Source organism: Zonotrichia leucophrys, chromosome 4A (genome assembly GCF_028769735.1).
Source record: "Zonotrichia leucophrys gambelii isolate GWCS_2022_RI chromosome 4A, RI_Zleu_2.0, whole genome shotgun sequence".
In the NCBI taxonomy this organism is placed as follows: Eukaryota; Metazoa; Chordata; class Aves; order Passeriformes; family Passerellidae; genus Zonotrichia; species Zonotrichia leucophrys.
This window is the reverse complement of record NC_088174.1, coordinates 7,341,611-7,361,524: the sequence shown is the minus strand read 5'-3', so window position 1 is coordinate 7,361,524 and position 19,914 is coordinate 7,341,611. Positions and strand designations below refer to the sequence as shown.

At 44.8% G+C, this 19,914-nt stretch overlaps 1 protein-coding gene across 4 annotated transcripts in view; it reads right to left on the bottom strand.

Annotated features, from left to right (window-relative positions):
* The window catches only part of MAMLD1 (mastermind like domain containing 1), a 243,387-nt gene that overhangs the window by 3,006 nt on the left and 220,467 nt on the right, over positions 1-19,914 (bottom strand). For all 4 annotated transcript variants that reach the window (XM_064713259.1, XM_064713258.1, XM_064713257.1 and 1 more), the window contains one exon: positions 823-969. In XM_064713259.1, the coding sequence (XP_064569329.1) occupies positions 823-969 (147 nt within the window). The remainder of the gene's footprint in view (positions 1-822; positions 970-19,914) is intronic.

Here is a 19,914-nt window from a genome sequence, read left to right as displayed (position 1 = left end):
TGATTTGAGTCTCCCACCATTTAGCCCCAGAACCCAGCACTGCACTCACATCCCTGCTGTGGGCAGCAGCTGTGACCTGGGGAGCTCTCTGGGGATGGTGGAGCTCCCCTTGTCTTAGAGAGGCCCAGAAAAAGTTAAAGCCAAGTGATGGCAGGGAGGTAGATTTGGGTTTGAAAGGGAGTCCGATCAAGGAGCAGCTCAGGACTTCATTGAGGGTTTTTGAGCTACGTCTCATCTCATTTCCCATCCACAGAAATGAGCCTCCTTGACCCAAATCCAGTAGCACATTCAAGAAGTCAGAGGCACATGGTCAGGCCCAATTAATTTGTGGGATTTCCCCATCCCAGCTTCCTCACACAGCCTGTGGCAAACCTCCTACAGGGGCCTCTGTTGCTAGAGAGACCAGTCAAGTCCTGGACAAACTGGAGCCTAACATCTGCTCTGCTAAATCCCCAGGGAACCAGAGAGAAAGGCAAGCATGGAGAACATCTCTCTGGGGCTGGTTCACTTTCCAAGCCTCCCTTCTCTGCATCTTCCTTCCCAACTCTGTGGCTGACCAAAAATGACATCAGAGATATGGAGGTGACCAAATCCTTCCCTTGCATATGAGGGGACAGATCTGCACTCAGCTCTGGCAGAGCAGCACTTGGCCTTGGCCTCTCTTGGCTCCGTGCTAGACTCACCACAGCCTAGTCTGACTCAGCCTAGCAATTCCAGAGTCACCCTTAGCGTTTGCTGACTGATGATTTCCTCATTCCAGTTAGTCCTGTCCCTCCCAGTGAGGTGAGAGCACAGCAGCCCACAGGGGCATCCCCCCTGTACCTGCATCAGCTGCCGTTTCATGATCTGCTGCTTCAGGAGATGGTTCCTCATCGTGTACCCATTGACCGTGGCCGGTGCCGGCACGGAGCCGCCGCTCGGGATGGAGCCCGGCTCCTGCACCCTGGCAACGATGCCAGGGCTTTGATCCTGCCAAGAGAGAGAAAAAAAGGAAATTAATCTCATCAGGGAGGTAACAACAGAAGCCCTTATCCTCTCTACTGATGCCCTCTCTTCAGTTTTCAGCTGTCCCAAAGCCAAAGCACCTCATGGACTCACATGGCCCTGTGTGCTCCAGTGGGGACAGTGAGAGGTGGGGGAGTGCTCTGATTTCTAAGGATCAGCACAAGAAGAAGTGAGAGAAGCTAAAGGTTAAACCAAAATTCCTCCTGTGCTGCCCAGGGCCATGAGGACCCATTCACTACCAGTGCTGCAGTCACAGGACTGCCTGGCTGGCAGAAGGGGTGGGAGTAAAGCATCACATTTCTCACAACTTCTCCAACTGTTATACTGAAAGACAGAAGGAAAGGAAAGTTGCATCAGGTTGGGATTTAGCATGTGAATGTAGAGGAAATACCTACAGGGAAAGAGCAAACTAAAGGCAAAGGAAAGGAAAGGGTGCCATCAGATCCAGGATCCAGAGAGATAAGGAAGATGTGGGCCTGGGATTAAAGTGGTTCTTGTGGATTTCAAGATCAGATGAACAAGAGGTCACTGTGAAAGGAGAGAAGAACATACAAAAATTCAGGGTCAGGTCATGCCTAGGCACAAATCAGTAATAAATGCAGTGAGCCCTGCTCCTGCCTGGCACAAACCAGCCTCTTTCTAAGTCCTCAGTGAAAGATCCAAATTGACTTTGACAGCTGAGCTTTTGCCTCCAAAGAAAGAGTACGATGGGGAGGAGAGAAAAATAATTCACCAGAACATGATGAAGACACAACCCAAAATGGAAAAAGAATTTAAAAAATACTGAATTCTAAACATCTTAGGAGCAGGCAAGTATTCAGGGAAATACAAGAGAAAAATGAGGGAAGAAGTCAAGGCCTTGCTAAGGACAAGATCCTGTGAGTGCTGTACCCAGGAACAGCAACACCAGCATATTCCCCGTTCTCTGTTTTCACATCCAGCTTCTACATTATTTATGATGTATTGTTATTATTGGAAGGGAGAAGTATGTATATTATATCCAGCATCCTTAGCTGGGCCATGCTTCCTTTGTTTTCAGAGTGGAAGCCCACATCCTTTGTTTGAGAATCAATGTTATCAGGAGATAAGCAAGAAGAAAATGGTTGTTGCCTTCTGACATCTGACAATTAGAAGCATGCTCAGATGGAGAAAACAGGATACGAGCCATGTTTCAGAGGGGCCAGAAGGAAGCCTTGAAAGGCATTTGTCACCAGGAAAGCTCCTTGAGCCTGGGGCACCTTTCCACAGAGGCTTCACCATGAGGAATCATCCAACTCCTTCCAAGACATTCTTTCTAAGAGGGATTACCAAGAAGGTCACTGAAATTACTCATTTTTATGGTGCCTCCTTTTGTTGTAGCACTTTGGTCTATTATGCAAAAGCACAATTGATGAAATGTAAATGCCTGCTAGATAATTTACTAAAAGACACAAACCTGCAGCTCATCACTGCTCTCATTATCATTCCTATTCATGGGCAGTCTCGTAAGACTAGATTTTATTACTGGTGCTTTGCTTACAATTCTGCTGGACATCTCTTCTCCTCCCCCTTCCCTCCTACCCATTTGACTCCATCTCTCCCACAGAAAAAGAGGAGGGGATGAAAAAGTAAATATGATTTACTACAGATGTAAATATGAAAGTTCATTTTAAGCTGGCAGTCTGCTTTCATGTCAGACAGGATTCTGCAACCACAGTTAAGCTTTGAATAATGCAGATTGCCTCTGGGGGAATATTTGAAAGTGGAGAGATTCAGTTTGTGTACTCTGCACATGAAAGACGCTGAAATGTTCGTACCACCAAAATCCCTGCCATCTATCCAATTTCCTCCAAACTTGTCTTGTGGTGCACAGAGGGTCTGTGCTTACTGAAGCAAAGGAGTTTTAGTGCAAGGACAATCATTCTGATGTCTTGCTCTGGGCTATTGCATTAACAAGTCATAACATAAAAGTCTCTTTTCCTAATCATGTCCACCTCATTCTAATTTCTCCTAAACATCATCAAGAAAATAATGTTGATGTTTCCATATTATTAATGGTAAAGAAGTGTAAATCACATTACTAATTGCAGCTCTTGTGCTGTGGCGGTACAACTGCTTAATTATATGGGATTTTCTGCAGGCACCCTATAGCAATAATGACAATCAGCAAAGTTCATTTGCAAATACACTGAATGGGTTGCTGAGTTTTTCAGAGCAAAGTTGTGTAACACTTAATTAGCCAGTAAAGAAACAATCTAGAGATATGCAGTTTGCTTTTGGGGAAATTAGGACAAAATAGCATAACTGAGAAGCCAAAGAGTGAGTTAGAAATCCTGACTTCTACAAGTTCACGTTTAGGTTAAGACAAAAAAGAAAAACAGAAAGGAAAAGGAAAAAAAATCTGTCTTCTCACCACTAGTGGGAACTACTGTATTCCTGTACAACAAAAAATAACCACTCGCACGTCATGACTAAGAATAGCTATGGTGTAGTCTAAAGGACACTGCAATCTGTACCAAAGGTTAATGAACTTTAAACATTTTTCCTTTTCATCACTTCCCAAGAAAAATCACTTTCCTTCTCCTAGTAAAACCAAGCCAAAGCAGCCACAATCTTAACTCGTCTGTAGTTTGATTTTATCCCATTATAAATCCAGGAAGACAGCAAAGAGAGGAGGATTCTGCTGCCAAAGCTGGGAATGTTGGAGTGGATGTTCCCACCCAAGGGTCTGTGTGGCTGAGCTGTGCCTTACGCTGGAGGGTGGAGAGAGCTATGGGAGGTTCTGACTCCTTGACTTAAAAAAAAAAAAAATGTATGTAGATATCATGTTTTTTTCTCTGTTTTCTCCTCTCAAAAGTCATATTAAAATGAGCAGAATCCCTAACTAAATGGCACACCACACAGGAACTCTGGAACTGGAGAGTGAGTTTGAGTACGCGTTCCTGTTGCCAGGCAAAGTGTCACAGCAGGCCCAGAGCTCCTGCAGCGCTCCCCAGGCTCCCCATCGGGGCAATTTCTGCTCAGAAAGGCCTTGGGGAAAACCTCACAGTTCTGACTTAGTGTCTCATGCACTGGTTCCAACAGCGGGCAGAAAAAAGTCAATCCCCAGGCTTGCAGGAATGCGCAATGCTCCTGTCAGTGTTGAGGCACTGAGCGCCCCTGTGAAGGCCATGGCCCCCCCAGTGGCACCAGTGGCACCAGTGCCCTTGGCTGCCCCACTGGGCTCCGTGGCACATCCCTGCTCACCGCACCCAGCTGGGCCAGCCTGGGCTGCTCCAACAGCCACTGAGGCACTGCTGGACGGAAAGTGTGTGCACACAGTGCCACTGAGCCCTGCCATGGACATTTATTAATCTACATCCTTCCAAAAATCACTGACAAGCTCAAGCCCCATCACCTGACTACGCAGAAAATGCACAGCTGCAGCAAATAAGCCTGTAGATGAACAGTTCTGTGTGAATGTGGTTGATAAACTTCAGTCCTCAATACTCAGTGATATATCCAGTAATCACTTTGTGGCTTCACTTAAGCAAGAATGAGTAAATTTATGGCCCCTAATTCCTCTGAATCCTCATTAACAAACAGTCCAAAAAGAATTTAAAAGCAAGACTTTCTGAGGAGCTGAACCAGAGCTGTAATCACTCTTTGGTAAGTATGTAAAAAACCCTCTAATCTTTAATAAAGAGCATTCATTGTTTTTAGGACTATGTGAAAATACTATGTGAAAATGAGTAAACTAATTCATCATTATTAAACTTTCCCATCTGCTCTTATGGTGTAACTCCAAAGAATATAACAAAGAAATTGTACATGTTAAACTGTATTGACTTAAGCCCAGAGCTATTGGAGATGTACAATTTTTTTCAGTGAGGGCAGGAAGGGGACTGCAGGCTGCTAGACAGTCTCATTTGTCCAATGCTGAAAAGACAGTTATCTGCACCAAAATGGCTCTCTGAAAGGCACATTTGCTTTATAAGAAATAAGCTGCCAGGTGAGACTATTCAGCATTATGTTAAAGGCTCAGACAATAAAACTAAGTCATGAATTTGAATAGTTAACAGATGGACTAATTAGAGACTGAATTCTTTGTGGTTCTAATAGATAACCAGGTCACAGCAAGGTTACTGAGAGAGAGGCAAGCAGCACTGCAAATTTCAGTAGATATTTGCAGAGTTGGGGAAGAGCTGTACTTCCTAACTGAAAGCATTAGCAGTAGTAGAGGAACAGAGAAAGGGCTCATTTAAAATACCCCTAGTACCTGAATTTAAAAAGTTTATTCCATTTCAAAAGACGCTGCTGATTTGAGAAATATTGGGGCATCCAGCTGAATCCAGTGATTTCAGAGCTTAAACCAGAAGGGCTGTTGAGATGGGCCACAGCATAAAAACAAAAGACTTAAGAAAATGGGGCAGCCAGGGTGGATGTTAGCTCCATGTACATGAATGGCACAAACTGCTTTTTCCACCAGGTTTGGGGTTTTTTTGGCAACCAAAGGTAACTTAGTTTGAAGTATATATCATGATATCACATAGCAAATAAGAAACACAAGAAGTAACCAGAAAACCATGGCTACAGGACTTGAGCAGAGCCACTCCTGACCTGCTCTAAGGGCCTGGCTCCTGGGCTGGGGACTCGTGGGCGATCCGTGCTCGTGGCAGGGACAGCTATTCCCTGGGGGTGGGGTGAAGTTTCACAAACCAAGTTTTGTTCTGTATTTTTAGAACATCTGTTACAAACAGGGAGTTCTGTACTCTGCTGAGAAAATGCAAATACTAGTTTCAAACGAATGGCCCTGCATTTCTCTGCACTCCCACCTGCCCCTCTTTCATCCAGGAGCTGTGCTGCTTCTCTTTGCTGGGGACTTCAAGCTTGGGCAACGCTTCATTTTGAAGCCCAGGACTGAGACCCCGGCACAACCACACTGCCAATACTACAGACTAAGCAATTAAACACCAGCAGTATTAAAGCTGTCTCACCCAACTTCATGGTTTTAAGTTTCATGACTTAGAATGACAGAGAAGCCACATGCAGACTCCTGGTGTGTGGGGACATTGTGCATACCCACAGGAAACCTTGATGCCACCTTTCCAAAGAAGGCTCATGGCCTTCACAGCAGTTAATGCACTTAGACACTAAGATAGTGACTTATGCATACAAATAAAGCAAACAAAATCCAGGGTCAGTTTGTCAAAAGGATCATGTCAGCCCCCCCAAGAGTGTGATGTCTGTGAGATGTCCCTGTCATTTGCTCCATGCAGAACTCTGGGCTACCTGTGCTTCTTGCCTCTGCTCCTTGGCGTTAACAAAACTCTCCATCTGCTCTTTGAAAGTTTTCTGTCTTTTTTTCTCCTCTATTCTACTCACAATTCAGAGATGCTCTTCAAGATAAAACAGCCTTCCAGTTCAGAAATGCTCCAAAGCTTTCTGTTTGTTTGCGTGTTTGCTTTAGCACAATGTATGAACATTGATAAAACAAACTGTGCAGTTCGGTGGATCTGGGCTTTTTTTACCCATCTTTCAACCATTTACTTGATACACAAGCATGTGAAATACTGCCAGACTCAAGTTTCTAAGCTTATCTTGGGGGCTGTCAGTCAGGAAAAGGCTTTGTTTGAAGACTGTAAGTGATCCGTGGGTATATGGTTTGGTTAAAAAACAATCTTCCAAGATTTTTGTTCTTTTCATACAGCATGAGCATGTACAGTTTCCTTGAAAGGCAGTCCTCCTTCCTTGCTAGGAGCAGTGACAAGATTACCACACCTGGCTAGCAATTTTATCAGGATCTTCCTCCTGCCTTCAAGCAAAGCAGTTGAAACACCAATTTCCCTGTAGTTGTTCTTATACTTCATGCAGTTCAAAGCAAAACAAAATTCCATCAAAGTATCCTAAGTGCTTTTAAAATGGACTCAAAATTCTAATATGATGGAAACTGACTCAACTTCCTCTCTTAAAAAAAAATTAATTGAATTAGATAAAGCTGTTGTGCAAAGACTTTACCAATATTGTCAGAGCTGGTTTCTTCCATCAAAACATGCCCTTAAAGAGCAACAGCAACCAGAGCAACCAAAAGATAGAAAATCCAGAATGAATTATTGCAATGGGGATTTTTCTCTTAGACAAAAATACATCCTTTAGCAGGCATGTGGAAATCATTGGTGTTATCAATCTAGTAATAAGGAACATGGGAAACAGCTTTGGGAGCAGATAAGAGCTTGAGAATGGAGGAGCTGGTGTGTAACAGACAGACACAACCTTCCAGGGACTGCAGTGCTTGTAGAGAGGTGTGATCAAGATTTCAGCAACAGCAGCTCCCTTGAAAGTAGTTCCTTTGGCCCAGATAAACTCCCAGGCCATGGGTGAGTGTAGCCTTTGATCCACCACCCCGAATGCAAGGCAAACCTCTCTGTATAACACATAGTCACAATCCAAAACTGAATTCTCTGCACAGAACATATATTTATACTGGGTTGTACAGCTGCCATGATTCTCCAACCCTTGACACCACGCTCTTGTTCCCATGGAGGGCAGCTTGCCTATAAATTGAATGAGATACTCTAAAACTGTACTTATCTCACCTAATTTCAGCCGGTAGTCCTGCCTGTCTCTGCAAGGTTGTGCTAGCTGTGATGACAAACTACAATATCTTGTGTCTTATAAAGTGGTTTGACTCGAGCAATCCTTGTGTTATGTCAAGTCATGCTCTCAGAGGTGTCAATGAGATTCCAAAGGAGTCAAGTGAGCTCAACACCCAGCAGAAGCTGCTACAGGGGAGGGCAATGACTGGCTGGTAAATTTATGTATTAGGGAGAGCAGAGAGATCTGATAAAAGAAATACAGAAGATTTCACACCAGTAAAGTGAAAGTCAGAAAATCTTGAGCTAATGGGATAAATCAGTTCTCTAGCTGCCCATTTCTGAAAAGCTCTGTGAACTGCAGTGAGGTGGTCTGGATCACTGAGATTTTGAAAATCCCCTGCTTTCTCCAAGTTAACATTTCCATTAATTTCTTTTTCCTTGTCATGCAAAGGATCAATTTGCAGAGGCAGATGCCCAAGTCTTCTTCACTTGCAGTAGTAGCTGGCTCTCTAACAACTTCTGAGAAGCCCTTTGCATGAAAACCTCCCCACATGCAAAACCCAGCATAATTACTCCTGATGTCTCATGTAACTGCACAAACAAAGCATGCTCTGGCACAAAGTATCACATCACTTTTTCAGTATTGAACTTCTCACACCCTTACTCTTTCCTAACACATGAAACTAGCCCAAAACCTAAAAAGGGTTTCATCAGATCCTCTGCCAGGTGTCAAAAATCAGGTGTCAAAAATCACCGTAACTGACAAAACAAAAGGCAGTGATCAATAATATGCTAAAATAATGGATACAAGGAAGGCTGTGACTAGGTAGTTCTCCTGATCAAATTTTTAAAACCAAGATATTGACATGTTAAAAATGAAAAATGTGTTAAGGTGACCTTGAGTATGGGGAACAAGGAGCAATTCCATTATGTTTTTAGATGGAAATTATTATTAAAACACCTGAAGCTGAACTGTTGTAACCAAGTCAACTCAGTCTCCCCTTAAAAAAATCCCTTTTCTCCCTTTCCATTCAGATTGTATTTACAAACTGTTAGATGTCTCATTTTTTTCTTGTGTCATTTCATTATTACAGAGTTGAGACTAGCCATCTGCAGCTTCATTTCATAAAGCTCTGATTTGTCCTTGGAGCAAGGTCATCCAGAACAAGAACATAAAATTCTGCTTTCCTCAACTGACAGTTCTTTATGTCTTCCTGTAAATACTCCCTACTAATTTTAAATAATTTTACTACTTCATACTCCCCCTCATCCACACTGAAAGGCTGATATACACACATATTAATAAGGATCTTGTCATTTAACCACTGCATGTCATATTAGAAGCAATTAATGGTGTTTATTTGCTGATAACACAGGCATTTGGAGCTCCAGCTCAAGAATCCCCGGTAGCTCCATGTGACTTGCAGGATATTAGCTATGGGTCAGAAGTTGGGATCCCCCCATTCAGCATTATCATATGCTTGGAGCAACTCTGTTTTCTATCAAGCAGAAAAGAAAATGCAGTCAATGCACAAAAATTACCAGCTGCTATAACACCATATGATGGGTGAGTGATAATAAAACATCACTAGGTGTATGTGGGTTCATTAATCGAAATCAACAGACCGGTAAAGAAAGATTTTCAGGCGCGTTGCACAATGTTCCAAGCTAAAAACAAAGAAAACTGAACATGGAATTCCTGCACAGATCAGATATGACTTGCCATAAATTCTGGAGCACCTTCTCTGAAGCAAACTGCTGTTCTGGATTACAGCAAAAACCAAACCAAGAAAACAAAACAAAACAAAACAAAAAGGCAGGGTAAATTAAATTGAGAATCATCAAAAGAACCACCAAAAAGAAACAGGGAGTAACTGAGTGACTGAGAATAATCAGCATTTGCTCTGGGGGTCGGCCTTGCCCCCGATCTCTGCCTGCAGATGCTGGCAACAGCAGACTGAAGGTCCTGGCTCTAATCTCCAACACAAGGTGCCTATCTTTTGGCACTGGAAAATTCATTACTGAGCGGATGTGGTGGATTCTGAGATATGCTCTGCTGTATGCAGCCATCTGCCTCACAAATAACCACGTGAGAGCTTTTACCTGGTGCCTCTGACAGCCCCAGCAGTCCTAGCCATGGAGACATGAAGAAACTGGGGTGTGTTTGCAAACACCCCTGGCTCTGTGCTGTGCATGCAAGGCTCCGAGGAGTTCAGACATACAAGTGTCCCTTTGGACACACAGCTGGGGTGAGCTCATGAGAGTGTAAGCATGCAATTTGTCAGAAGGAGAAGTGGAAGCTGGGATCATTACAGGTGAATGCCCAAGCCTCTAAAGCCTTTGCTCCTTTACTGAGTCAGAGAACAAGAGCCGTTCCTATGGATTTGGGCTTACTTAACCAGCTCCAGTTTCCAGTTCTGTCATACAGAGATTCTTCACTGACTATGGACAAACAACTTCATTACTCCCTGTCTCAGTTTCCCTCCAAAAGGAATTAAAGTTCCTCCCAGAAAGAATGAGGGAAATTTCCTGAGGCAATGTGAGGGTTTACATCTGAAACCTGCCTCTCCCTTGCCCTGGTGTCATGACCCCACAGACCTGGCAGAGCTGCTTTCCTTGTTGCTCACCAGTGAGAGGTGGAAGGGCTTTTCCTGTGTCACTCCACATACAAGTCATTGTCATGTTCTCCTCTCTGCACCTCTCCTCCAGGTCTGGCCACAGCTGGCTGCATCTCAGAACAACACTAAACTACACAGAGCTGTAATGGTCCCCAGGGCCTCTAACCTGGCTGCACAGCCCAGTGAGTGCAGCATGTCCCAGCCACATGCCCCATGATCTGCCCCTGAAGTCCTCAAAACACTCTGCATGCAGCAGCTTCAGACATGGCAGCACCTGGAAAATCCCTCAGTGCCCAGCTGGAAGCTGTGTGAGGAGAGCTTGGTGCTGGGAAAAGTCAGCCCTATGTTTTGTCTTTACGAAAATAAGAGACTGGCTGAGGTAGTTTCCTGTGAAAATCTTGGGATCTTCCTGCAAGTCCTGCTTGATACTTTATTATGACAACTTTTACTGCAGGGAGAACAGTCCAGTTTAACTCCACATCCTCTCACACATCCCTGTCTTCACCCTGTTCTATCTGCATTATATGTCCCTCTGTGTCATTTCCATTGCAGATGTTTTTCATTCAAAATTCACCCATGATGAGAAAACCTTCCAAGTGCCTCCAAATACCATCTTCTCACACCAGCCAACATTTCCCTGAAATTCTGTGGGATTCTGGTGTCTCTGTCACTGAAGCTAAAAGGAGTTTAGGAAGCACATGCCCTTGAACATGTGGCCAGCCACACTTTTGCTGTAAGGAGAGGGGGACAGAGGGACATGAACGAGAGGCTCAGAGCTGGAGCCCAGCCACGCTCCCTGCCAGGCTGGGATGTTGCAGAGCACTGCACGTGTCTCTTCTGCAGAGACACTGCATGTCAACAGTTAACTTCCCTTTGTTCCCATCCAAATGATTAAGCTTAGAAGCTTGCCTGGTGACATCACCAGAGTTTAAACATGCTGGATATGGTCCAGGGAGCCAAAGTTATTGCTGACCCCATGGTTACTGATCCGCTCGGCAAGTAGCTGATGTCTGCTCTCACTTTATGAATTATTTAATGGGTTAAAGATTGGTCAGATCTTCTTTATGCAATATCCAGCCATACATTGGGCAGGGGGACGTAAACATGCATTAACAAGGTTAAAGTCATATACTGTAACTACACTGTTTTCAGCTTGCAGCTTTATTGACTTAATCATGCCAGCACCGCAGCCAACAAATCATTAAATCCATTCCATTCTTCTGCTGGTTACCAACCACAAAAACAGAGGCAGGCAAACACGGAGCAAATCTGGGAGGGGGTGGGGAGGGCAGGGGGGTGCGGGGCCGAGGAGAACAGTGGGATCACTATGGAGCAACGCTGGCCTGTCACTGCAGCACAAAGACGCCAAATCTGTCTTTATGGACTAAGTGGTTTCATGGTTTAAAGTGACACACTCATTTGTTCCTGTTTTGCAATGATTATAGAAAAGAAGAAGGGGGGAGTGGGGAGAGGCAATAAAAAGCAAGCTGAGCTTCTTCATACCGTAATGGGGGGAGGTGTGTGTCTGTGTCTGTGTCTGTGTCCGTGTCCGTGTGTGTTGTGCACCCTCACACAGCCACAGACCTCAGCTGCAAACATCTCCCAGGCCAGGGCAGAGGAGATCTGGGTGCTTGTGGCACCCGAGGGGTCTCAGGCTCTGCTAAGCTGCCGCCAAACACAGGCATGATTTAGAGTTCAGCATAAAAGCAAGGAGACAAGGAGCATTAAATCAGTCCTTCCACTGCCCTCCAGGAGCAGCTCTGACCACACAGAGCCATGGGAGAAGTCTCTGCTCTCAGACTGAGCTAACAACTTCACTTTCAGAAAAAGGCTTTCATCTTTGGCCTGGCACTTAACTGCAGCTTTTCAGATCCTGTTCAGGACCCCCAGAAGCTCCCTGACTGTCAGTAGTGTGGAGAATGCACGTGGTCCACCACAGTCAGCACATTACTAAAATACTGTTTCTAGGTGGTTAGTTGAAAACATCCAGCTTTGGAAATGGAGCTGTCAGCTTATCAGGTTTGAACCTGTAAGATCTTTATTTGTCACTGCTGTTATTCCTGTTCATTTTGATGGAAATCATCTTTTCTCTCACCAATGGCTTGGTGCCTGTGCTAGTGGAGCATCCCATCAGGACACAGGTATATGTGTTACTAGCAGGCTACTGAGTAGGAATTCAACATGAGCTCCTGGAAACCTTCAGACAGGTTGTTCAGACACCCATCAGGGTGTTTTGCCTCTTTTACTGATGCCTATTTGCCAGCTTTCCTCCAGTGCAAGAACATGAAATAAGCTCCCCCTCTTTGGGGAAGACTCAGCTACACCAGGAGAGATTCCTGGCCCATTTCTATTTGTTATGAAAAGAAGAAATGGCCCACAAACTCCCTTTGCTTTGCCTTCTGGGTACAAGCTGCTCACAGCTCCCTGTGAGAATAACCCAGATTTTAGCATCCTACCAGTGCAGGGGCTTGGCAGATACATTTGCACCTTGTCCTGACACACACCACTCCAGACCTTTTTGAACATCATCATTATTTGGTTTATAGTTGCTTTCTTTAGACCCAAACAACTCTTCTTACAGTTTGAGTTCCAACCTTGCCTTTTTTTGTTTACTAGTCTCCAGATCCCTATCACCCAGAGACGGCTCCTGGCTCCATATATTGCAAATAACATATCATTACTTGGTGCAAGAGTCAGCCAGAATTCCTCTTGGAAACAGCCTCCAAGAAAGAGCCTGTCCCCCTGCCTCTCACTGCAGTGTGGAGGCAGTGGAACACAGCATCAAAGGTGCTTCTTTCCAGCCACCACACTGCAATAACAGACAGAAACTAAAACCATTTTTGAAAGTCAGAAAGTAAAAAGTCAGCTATTTAAGGTACTTGTGTGACTTTCAACTTAATTTACTTTATGTACTGGATCACCACAGCTGCTGTTGCCTCCGCAGATTGGGAATACAGGCAGGCAAGGGCAAGCCTCGGTGTGTTTTCCAGCTTCCCTCACTGCAGCCTGCCCACCTCACCTTGGAGGTGCACAGTAAGGTGAGCTGAAATTACTCTCAAAACTTCTTTTCCTCCACTGGCCACAGGAGAAGTCTGATGGGAGCAGAAAGATGTATCCCAATCAGGCACAGAGCAAGACTGACAACAGAGAGCTCTAAATCCACAGCTCACAAGGCCCAAACCAGTGTTTATCCACACACCTGTTTTGCCTTTTTTCGGGGTTCAGCAGCCCCAGCTCCACAGCCTGTTCTCAGCAGAACCCCCTCAGCTGCACTGGGCCAGCACTGCCTCCCTCCATGAGCTCCACAGCTCCCATTCGGCTGTGCTTGAGGGCTGGTGTGATGGCCCCGGCCTGGAGAGCCTTATCAGTGCCCTGAGCACCTTATCAGTGCCCTGTGTTTATCGGGGAACAGGGAAGGAGGAGGAGGCTCCCGCTGCGGTCATTAGCGACAGACCGCTTCAAAGGGAAGTGACAGCTGTGCTGATGTTCCAGCACCGACACACCCAGCCAGGAGTAACACACCAGTTGGGCTATTTATAATCCCTCATTCTCGAGGCTTAAAATAGCACTGCTTTTATTTTTACATTTTTAGGCACACTGCTATGTTTAAGCAGCTCCATTCGCAGGCTCCACATCAAACCCATCACGGGCGGGCTCGGAAGTGACACTCGGGACTGTGCCTCCCCTCGGAGAGCTGAGGTGAATTTCCCTCTCCCCATCACCCCCATCTCCTTGGCAATTGTGACCGGGCCTATTTCCATGTATTTACATACAGACTGCCTCTTCCACAGGCACAAAGGAGGGGCCGGGCAGGTTGTCTCTGCACACACCCAAGGACAGCAAACACCAGAGGTGTTCGAGGCTGCAGTACACAGCCACACGTCTGCTGCTCTCATCAACAGGCACCACAAAGCCTCTGAAGGAGTTAATGGGTCCTATAAGAAAGCCATACTGTTTGTTTGTGTTTTTCTTAAACAACAAAGGTCAATATACAGAACTAGTCAAACAAAACCAGGGCTGCAGGTCTGCAAGGAGTGCTCCCTCCAGCTGCAGCACAGCCTTAGCTATTTGTTCTCTGCTCCCTGGTGCCACAATGTACCTTGGTTGGCATTTCTTAATGACGGGAGCATCCATGTGCTCTTTGTAGAACAATTATAAAATATTCAGGGCAGGAGAAAAAATTTCCTTGCACAGCCAAGGCTCCTCCAGCAGCCTGCATAGGTGTCAAATGGTAAATCGTTAGGTGTTTTAATTGCAGAGTTATTTATACCCTGCAACTTGTTATTAACATAGGAAAAAACAGAACCTATTGTTACCCATAATTAAAGGGATTATTATGGGACTGCAAAAGCATGGATAGTCCCAGCCAGACCACCTGTCTTTTGACAGTGGTGACTGTCATGGGGAGGAACATTAAACAGAGGCCCAATCTTCAGCCAAGAAGTTCAAAGGGGTGGTCCCAACATGGGAACACCAATTTCTTAACTCAGTCTCACCCCATCACCCCTCTGCTGCTGGCATTAAGCAGGGGAGCTCTGAGGAGAGGGTACTGCAGGGGTCCAAAGCCACCCTTCCCTTTTCTGACCAAGGGGTGCACAGATAAGACACATCCTGGATTTGGCCTGGAGTTGCATAACTATCCTGTTAAAATTCAGGATGAACAGGTTATATTTTCATTTGTGAGATCATTATCTGCCCCAAGAAAGGTTTCCGATTTCACCAGCACTAATCAGGAGCCACAATGGATTTCCGGTCCCAGCAATGAGGCTGGAGAGCCTTTGTACCTTGTGGAGCCAGTTTCAATTCAAATCTAGCTGGCAGAGCTATCAGAGCTGCATGTTGAACAGATTAGGGGAAAAAGAAAAGTCACTGCTACTTGCTACTGTAACTTATTTCTAAATCCATTTCTCACAGACACAAATCTCTCTGAGCACTGAAGCGTCTCGTAGCTACCCTCCCTTTCCAGGAATGACACCCTCAAGTCTCCCCAGTGGCACTGAGCAGTGATCCCCATTACAGCTCTGTGCCTTAAAAGAAATGTGTCAAAACCCCACACTGGTGCCCATCTCAAGTTCTGGTTTAGGCTGTTAAGGATATCATAAAAACTAAGCAGCAAACAGGTCCAGAATCAAGAGATGAGTGTGCCACAACAGCCTGTGCCCCCAACAACAAAGAGCTGTGTGCCCTGCACCGGGCTGTGGGCTCAGCAGCATTTCCCATTGGAATGCTGTCACTCACACAGGGCATCCCAGCACAGGAGCTGCCTTGGCTAGGACAGTCAAGCACTACTGATGCCATATTCACACCTGGGAGGCCAGAGAGTCTCACAGGAGGTGCAATCTTTGTGGACAGGGAGGTGAAGGGCTTACTGACAACTGCCTTTACCAGATAAGTAAATTAGGCCTGGGTTACAGTGTTCATGTTCTCTCCTGCCTCCACTCCCTGGACTGCATGAGTCAGTAGAACTGGAGGGAAAATATTCACAAAATTCTACAAGTGCAGGAATTAAAGAGACATCTCTGAAACTTGCCCGTGGCACTCAATACCAGCTGAAAAATTGGGTTAGCTTGACATTGCTGCTGGAGGTGAACAGAGCTGGGAAGGCTGGCTGAGTAGTGAGAGCAGAGCCCCCCTCTGCAGAGCAGGTGAGCACAGTGCTGCCCACAGCCTCATTGCTCCAGCATGGAAACACCTTTTAAATTTTTAAATCTGGCAGTGAGAGCAATTAAGGAAACAAACTTTGTTTCCTTAACAAACATGAGGTTCAGACAGTTCGGAATTATGAGATACATGCAAATCTCTAAGTTTGGCCTGAGCAGTTTTTGAAGGCTGGAGAACTCTGTGTGTTCTCCAAGGTTCAAAAACTTTGCCTTGAACAGACACGGCTGGACCATTTTGGTGTTGATGCTCCTTTAACATCACCAAAGCAGCCCCAGCTGACAGTCACACTGCCTGGCAGGAGGCTGGGAGAGCTCTGTGAAGGGAGCAGCAGCAAACCCCAAATGTCTCATAAATCCTGCTGCAGGGAGTGCCACATCACAGGGGGCTCCTTGGAAGGCTCTCCCGGTTTGTCTGCCCAGACAGGATGCCAGCCCTGCTGGTGATGACACCCTGCTGCCTCTCCTGATACCCAAGCTACCCAAGCCACCTGCCTGCTGCTGCCCTGCCCCTGTCCCAACAGCTTCCAGAAAGCAGGGCACCAACTAACCCAGGAAAAAAACAACAACAAACCACCAGGTTACATCGATTGTTTTCCTTAGTACTTTACTTTCTGCTCCCATTTTCTGCTAGGCTTGAGGAAAGAGTATAAAGACTGATAAAAATGAGTCCACAAACCTCTGACACTCCACCCCCAAGTTGGGGAGGTTTCCAGGGGCTGCCTCCAGAGTCAGCTGGGAGGAGGGAGAGGAGGCAGGGGAGGGAGAAGGGGAAAAAATGAACAGCTGCAAAGCAATTAAGCCTGCCTCCCTGCCGTACTGTCCAAAGCAGGAGGCAATCTAATTCAGCCTGGTGCCTCTCTTCCTTCAGCCGTCTGGTGCCTGCCTGGGATTCAGGAAAGGGGCTGTCTGACTGCCCACTTTGTCTGACGAGCCAAAGGGGCCCTTCCCAGCCACGATTTCCAAAGGAAAGAGATCTTGGCTGGTGGAGTCTCTTCTCTTCTGAGAAAAACATGAATTGAATGTAGTGGCAGCAGCTTTATAACCCTCTCCTGCCCTTCCTCAGCAAACAACCAAAGAGGAGCTGGAGCAAGAAAATGACCCCGCTGGCTCTCTGGCTCAGCACTTGTCTCCCAGCACAATGAATCAATTGGCGTCCCATCATTATTGTAGTAACTGTATCTTTGACAAGCAAGATTTTATATAGAGATAGAATAGGATGTTTTCTGCTCATTTCCTTCCTGTCATTCCAATCACGAACTACTGTTAAAAATACAATGCATTTAAAGGCTGTAACATTTGCAAGCATGTGTTCCAGTTTCCCAGCTGAATGGCTGGGCTTTTGTTTTCTGCCCAGTAAAGGTGTGGGGAAACAGTGATGGAGGGGAGCCTGTGGTGCAGCTGGGTTAGAAACTCACATGTACAGAAGGTCATCTCATTTTCATGTTCCTAATGTCAGGGATTACTTTAATTCCTTATTCTGGCCAACTGTTTTGGTTTATAATCCACAGCACAGGACTCCTTCCAGTCTGTCTAAGGTGGTACTTGTTCTGCTATTTCTTCAGAAACTGGCAAAAAATGTTTTATTTGGAAAATGTTAGTGAGGCAGGGCAATAAAAGCCTTTTAGTACCCAGTCAGAGGAGCAAACAGGGTCTGTTAGGAGAACAGAGTACAATTCAACTCTACTTTCAGGTATATTTGACAGTAATCTAGGCAGCAGGTACATACCTTCCCCCTGTCTTGATCAAGACAGAAATATGTAAAAAGTGTATTTTAAGTGCTGCCAGACAGCATTTCACCTTATGAAATTTGTCAATACTATTATCATAAGTGGAAAAAAAAAGAAATCATAGAGAAAGCAATATTTTAGCCCACTATTCTGATAAATGCTTTATAAAGGATGAAATTTGAGGATTATTATTTAGCTCTTCATAACCTAAAGCACATTAACTTTATATATTGTGTCAACCTAGAATGGAGCAACCCACTGAAAACAGAAGTTCCTTACTAAACTTATAACACATCAGGTCCCTCATGAAGGCCACAGTTCTTTCTAAAAATATAATTCATAGACATATAGATATATGCCAACTATCTAGGAAAAAGCTCAGACTCTGGACTGGGCACAAAACAGATCAGTATATATTCACCCTCAATGCCAACATTTTTTCTTATGAAGAAGTTCTTATCAAGTAGTAATTTCTAATTTCCTTAAAAATAAGTAAAATAAAACATAAATAAATGTTGGGGACTTTGGTCCAAGTCCCAAACTATGAGAAAACACTGAAATGTCTACCTTTTTCAGTTAAAGATTTACTCACATTTCAGAACCATCACACAGTCTGTGGTGATGTTATCAGCATTTCTCTGCTCTTGCTGACCTTAGGTGCTCTTAAACCATTATATACATAATATTCTCTGATAATAGAACACCATTCACATTTCAGTAACAATAATTCACCTTAATGAGATAAGAACTTACATGTCAAATGACTCTACCTCTATTTGAGAGATATTAGCACACTTTGGGTAACTGCAGAATCACAAATAATGACATCAAGAGTCCAACGCTGTTCCTGGAGAGCTTGTACTCCCAGTTACATCAGCAGGAATTTGAGATGTGTAAGAATTGCAAAAGCAGATGTTAATCTGCAGCAAACACCACAGGTATGGGCAGTCTGCATTTTTGCCTTAAGCAAACAAGAAAAACAAGACTATTAATGAGAGAAAACAGCACCAGTTTCTAACTGCATGTATAAATAGGCATTAACACCAACTGTATTCCTGAAGTGACTCATTACCGTGTAAAGACAACTTTTACAAGAAACTTCACGTTGTTTACAAATTTCCCGTTTACATTTTGTTTTAATTCTTGCTTTCCCACTCGTATCATTCACCACAACCATAGCAAAGATTTTCAAGAGATGGAAACTCGATGCTTACACTAAAACCAGAACCACCAAGATTTACTCCTTCAGCGAACTGGTTCTGCACTTTTCCTGCTGTCAGGTAACTGAATAAATGTGAGCACGGATATTTTCATCGAGGCAAGCCGAGGCTGTGGGGCTGTGCTGGCCAGGGAGGATGCTCGCTGGCTCCGGGCTGGGCGAGGCAGCGCAGCGCGCTAGCGCCGAGCCAAGGACGAAAGATACAGCAGGAACAGCCTAATTCCAGCTCTAAATGAGCTCAGCAGGGAATCTAAACAGTCAAGTCAATTGCTAGAATCTGCACTTTTCAACCTCGTTCTGCTCCTTTGATCAGACTGAATTTTGAGCCACGGCGATTAATGGACTAATAGAGGAAGTCACAGGGCATCTCTGGGGAGGGGAGGGAAGGGAGAAAAAAGCGGCTCACACTCATCATGCAGCTATGCTGAGAAACACGATTCCGTGTAGAAAACGAAAATGCCACTGCAGAAAGTGTGCTGACTGAGCGGCAAAGGAGGAGAAAAAGGGGGTGGTACGAAACAAAAAATAATGCTGATATGATTGCTCATTCATTGCTTAAACACAGCCTGCAGAGCAGCCGGGAGAGAAAACAGACTGCCCGAGCACGAGTGTCCTGTAAACTACCCTTCAACCCAGCGCTGAAACTGTTTATTCTTAGTGCCACAGAGTGAAGGAAATATTAAACATATTTATTATGCAAAGAGAAGCTTTCAAAAGCCCTGAGTAATTAAGCACTAAGAGCAATTGATTTGTTTATGACAGGGATACATAGTACTGATATTCCAGGGTAGTATGTCCTCATCTAGCTGGAAAGGGAAGAAACACATTAACACTAGAAGTCTGCTAATCACAAAAGAGAGGGGGAAAGTGTTTTGTTAAGATATTTTTTCCCCATTTGCTTTTTTATTGCTGTGCCTGAGAGGATGGGACAGCTTCTCTTCCTACAAGGGGCAAATTTTCCTTCTGAAATTGATGACTTTAAAAAACAAACATAAGAGGACTTCAAGTAACCCCTGGACTGATTAAAACATTTATTTATTTGAAGCTTGGCAAGTTTGTAAAATGCTGGTACTAACCCCTAGAGGGAAAAAACCCCCAGTACGAACAACAACAACAACACCACCACCAGAA